This window comes from Pollachius pollachius (genome assembly GCF_949987615.1).
Source record: "Pollachius pollachius genome assembly, chromosome: 8".
In the NCBI taxonomy this organism is placed as follows: domain Eukaryota; kingdom Metazoa; phylum Chordata; class Actinopteri; order Gadiformes; family Gadidae; genus Pollachius; species Pollachius pollachius.
The window spans coordinates 4829635-4834281 of record NC_136941.1 but is presented as its reverse complement, the minus strand read 5'-3'; the positions used below and the strand labels follow the sequence as shown (position 1 = coordinate 4834281).

The 4647-nt window shown below is 48.8% G+C and overlaps 1 protein-coding gene across 1 annotated transcript in view; it reads left to right on the top strand.

The window, feature by feature from the left end:
* Positions 1 to 4647, top strand: part of fgd1 (FYVE, RhoGEF and PH domain containing 1) — a gene marked incomplete at both ends in the record, with an annotated part of 10775 nt that overhangs the window by 1164 nt on the left and 4964 nt on the right. Inside the window, 4 exons of the mRNA XM_079742307.1 lie at positions 197 to 758; positions 1755 to 1847; positions 2174 to 2322; positions 3117 to 3273. Of these exons, the coding sequence (XP_079598433.1) occupies positions 197 to 758; positions 1755 to 1847; positions 2174 to 2322; positions 3117 to 3273 (961 nt within the window). The remainder of the gene's footprint in view (positions 1 to 196; positions 759 to 1754; positions 1848 to 2173; positions 2323 to 3116; positions 3274 to 4647) is intronic.

Sequence of the window (4647 nt, the reverse complement as noted above, 5' to 3'; positions counted from 1 at the left end):
GCTGATTGGCTGACTGATACCAGAATGTTACCAGTACTATATCACCAGTACTGGTAACACTCTGTTACTTGTAACATAGTATTGTACAATACAGCGTGCACTGACTCTGTGTGTTTGTGTATGTGTGTGTGTGTGTGTGTGTGTGTGTGTGTGTGTGTGTGTGTGTGTGTGTGTGTCTGTCTGTGTGTGTGTGTAGGGAACAGCTCATTGTGGTTCCTCTCAGACTCCCTGCTCCGTCACCTCCTCCACCATCATCATCCTCAGCCCCACCCCCAGAGGCGGAGGTCAAAGGTCAGGCAGAGGAGGATGAGGATGAGGATGAGGATGAGGATGAGGCTAAGGATGAAGAGCGCGAGAAGCGTCTGTCTCGGGAGTCGGGTTACAGCGCTTCCGAGAGACACCTGGACCCTCTGGTTACCATGGAGATGAGGGATGAGGAGCAGCTGGGGAGCAGCCAATCAGATGCGACGTGCGAGCGCTTGTCCCTCCCCCAGCCCCACACAGAGGGCAAGGCGGCCAATCGGGACAGCGGCATCGACAGCATCAGCTCCCCCTCCCACAGCGAGGAGCTCTGCTTCGCTGGCGGAGAGGAGGGGGGCGGGGCCTACCATCGCAGCCACGCCCCCCCGCGCCTCTCTAGCTCCTCCTCCTGTGGAGGGGAAGAGGGTGGGGGCGGGGCCATGGGACGGGCCTTATCGGAGGATGGGGACAGTGACCTGGATGAGGTTGAAGAGATCACCCTGGTCCTACCTGCCGAGGTGAGTGGAAGGACCAGGTGCAGCGGTACCAGGTGCAGCGGTACCAGGTGGTGCAGCAGTACCAGGTGGTGCAGCGGTACCACCTAGCGTAGTGGTACCAGGTGTAGCAGTACCAGGTGGAGCAGTACCAGGTGCAGAGGTACCAGGTGGGGAAGTACCAGGTGCAGAGGTACCAGGTGGGGCAGTACCAGGTGCAGAGGTACCAGGTGGGGCAGTACCAGGTGCAGAGGTACCAGGTGGTGTACCAGGTGGTGCAGCGTTACCATGTGTAGCGGTACCACCTAGTGTAGTGGTACCAGGTATAGAAGTACCAGGTGGAGCAGTACCAGGTGGAGCAGTACCAGGTGCAGAGGTACCAGGTGGGGAAGTACCAGGTGCAGAGGTACCAGGTGGGGCAGTACCAGGTGCAGAGGTACCAGGTGGGGCAGTACCAGGTGCAGAGGTACCAGGTGGTGTACCAGGTGGTGCAGCGTTACCATGTGTAGCGGTACCACCTAGTGTAGTGGTACCAGGTATAGAAGTACCAGGTGGAGCAGTACCAGGTGGAGCAGTACCAGGTGCAGAGGTACCAGGTGGGGCAGTACCAGGTGCACCAGCACCAGGTGGTGCAGCAGCAGGGGCAGCGGGAGCAGAGGGCCGACAGAGCAGGCTGCCTGGGGCCGAATGAAGCTGAACGCTGTAAAATAATCTTCCCTAAATCTAAGCTGCAGAACACAATCGACGGGTTGTGGGGCAGCAGGTTAACAGCAGGGTTATCCCAGAGCAGCAGTAGCTCTGCAACAGCCCCACGTCATGGAGGTTCAGCCGGAGACGTTAGCATGGTAGCTCTGCGGCGGTGGAAGGCGCGGTGCGCTGCTCTGCATGTTTCGATGCTATAAGACGTGCGGTCCACCTCACACTCTACAGCCAGCTACAGTACCCCTCTGCCCGGCCTGTGAGTTGTTTCTTTACCGTGCACAGTGGACCAGTCTGTCCGTAACACGCGTCTGTCTCCAGCAGCTGTCTGTCAGCCAGAGGGTCTTCAACATAGCCAATGAGCTGCTCCACACCGAGATCGCCTACGTGTCTAAGCTCCACCTCCTGGACCAGGTAAGTAACGAATAACTCTAATATAGATGTATATATATAGCTATATCTCTAGTTAAAGATATAGAGATGTATATATCTATAGATATATAGATATATTTATTCACCAAAACTAGTCTTCAGATGGGTGTATTATAGCCATCTCCCTCTCCTCCTCTCTCTCCTCTCCTCATCCCCTCCTCTCCTGTCTCCTCTCCTCTCTCTCTCCTCTCCTCTCTTCCTCTCCTCTCTCCTCTCCTCATCCCCTCCTCTCCTCTCTCCTCTCCTCCTCTCTCTCTCTCCTCTCCTCTCTTCTGCCCCTCCTCCCTTCTCCTCCTCTCCTCCTCTAGGTATTTTGTGCCCAGCTCATGGAGGAGTCTCGATCTCGCGCCTCCTTCCCTCCAGATGTGGTGCAGGGGATCTTCTCCAACATCTGCTCCATCTACTGCTTCCACCAGCAGTTCCTTCTGCCAGCGCTGCAGAAACGCATGGAGGAGTGGTCAGTGTTCTAGACCCTCTGGAGCTCAATGTACTAGACCTTCTAGAGCTCACTGTTCTAGACCCTCTGGAGCTCACTGTTCTAGACCCTCTGGAGCTCAATTTACTAGACCTACTAGAGCTCACTGTTCTAGACCTTCTAGAGCTCACTGTTCTAGACCTTCTAGGGCTCACTGTTCTAGACCTCCTAGAGCTCACTGTTATAGACCTTCTAGAGCTCACTGTTCTAGACCTACTAGAGCTCACTGTTCTAGACCTTCTAGAGCTCACTATTCTAGACCTTCTAGAGCTCACTGTTCTAGACCTACTAGAGCTCACTGTTCTAGAGCTCACTGTTCTAGACCTTCTAGAGCTCACTGTTCTAGACCTTCTAGAGCTCACTGTTCTAGACCTTCTAGAGCTCACTGTACTAGAGCTCACTGTTCTAGACCTACTAGAGCTCACTGTTCTAGACCTTCTAGAGCTCACTGTACTAGAGCTCACTGTACTAGACCTTTTAGAGCTCACTGTTCTAGACCTTCTAGAGCTCACTGTTCTAGACCTTCTAGAGCTCACTGTTATAGACCTACTAGAGCTCACTGTTCTAGACCTTCTAGAGCTCACTGTTCTAGACCTTCTAGATCTCACTGTACTAGAGCTCACTGCACTAGAGCTCCTCGAGCTCAGTGTACTGAGACAGAATGATGTAGTGATGATAGAGGAGAGACAGAATGATGGAGGGGGGGAGGAGAGACAGAATGATGGAGGGGGGGAGGAGAGACAGAATGATGGAGGGGTGATGTGGTCTGTGTCCAGGCATGTGAACCCCTGCCTGGGAGACATCCTCCAGAAGCTGGCCCCGTTCCTGAAGATGTACGGGGAGTACGTGAAGAACTTTGAGATGGCCATGGAGCTGCTGACGTCCTGGACCCAGAGGTCTGCCCCCTTCAGGACCATCATCCAGGACATCCAGGTAACCCCTCAGCCTCAGCATCTCTTCCCCCAGCCGTCCCTCCCTGGGTGGGGAACCCTTGGTTGGGGGGCTGATCTGTCTGTGGACATCTGTTCTCTGCTGGGCTCCTGCCTCCTGGCCCTCTGGCCCCTAATCCTCTCTGTCTGCTGGCCCTGGGGTCCCTGGTCCTTTATCAGTTTATTATGGTATATTATGGTGTATTATCAATTTTTTTATGGTGTAATATGGTTTATTATGGTGTATTATGGTGTTATCTGTGTTTTATTGTGTAATAAGGTGTATTATCTGTGTTTTATGGTGTATTATCAGTGTATTATCTGTGTTTTATGGCGTATTCTGGTGTATTATTGTGTATTGTCAGTGTACTATGGTGTATTATCTGTATTTTATGGTGTATTATGGTGTATTATCAGTGACTTATGGTGTATTATCAGTGTATTATGGTGTATTATCATTGAATTATGGTGTATTATCAGTGTATTATGGTGTTTTATGGTGTATTATGATGTATTTTGGTGTATTATCTGTGTTTAATGGTGTAATATGGTGTATTCTGGTGTATTATCTGTGTATTCTGGTGTTTTATGGTGAATTCTGGTGTATTCTGGTGTATTTTCTGTGTATTCTGGTGTATTATCAGTGTATTATGCTGTTTTATGGTTTATTATGGTGTATTCTGGTGTATTATGGTGTATTATCTGTGTCTAATGGTGTATTCTGGTGTATTATCTGTATATTATGGTGTATTATCATTGTATTATGGTGTTTTATGGTGTATTATGGTGTATTATGGTGTAGTATCTGTGTTTAATGGTGTATTATGGTATATTCTGGTGTAGTATCTGTGTTTAATGGTGTATCCTAGTGTATTGTCTGTGTTAATAGTGCATTCTGGTGTATTGTCTGTGTTAATGGTGTATTATGGTGTATTCTGGTGTATTATCTGTGTATTCTGGTGTTTTATGGTGAATTCTGGTGTATTCTGGTGTATTTTCTGTGTATTCTGGTGTATTATCAGTGTATTATGCTGTTTTATGGTTCATTATGGTGTATTCTGGTGTATTATGGTGTATTATCTGTGTCTAATGGTGTATTCTGGTGTATTATCTGTATATTATGGTGTATTATCATTGTATTATGGTGTTTTATGGTGTATTATGGTGTATTATGGTGTAGTATCTGTGTTTAATGGTGTATTATGGTATATTCTGGTGTAGTATCTGTGTTTAATGGTGTATCCTAGTGTATTGTCTGTGTTAATAGTGCATTCTGGTGTATTGTCTGTGTTAATGGTGTATTATGGTGTATTCTGGTGTATTATCTGTGTTAATGGTGTATTCTGGTGTGTTCTGGTGTATGATCAGTGTATTATGG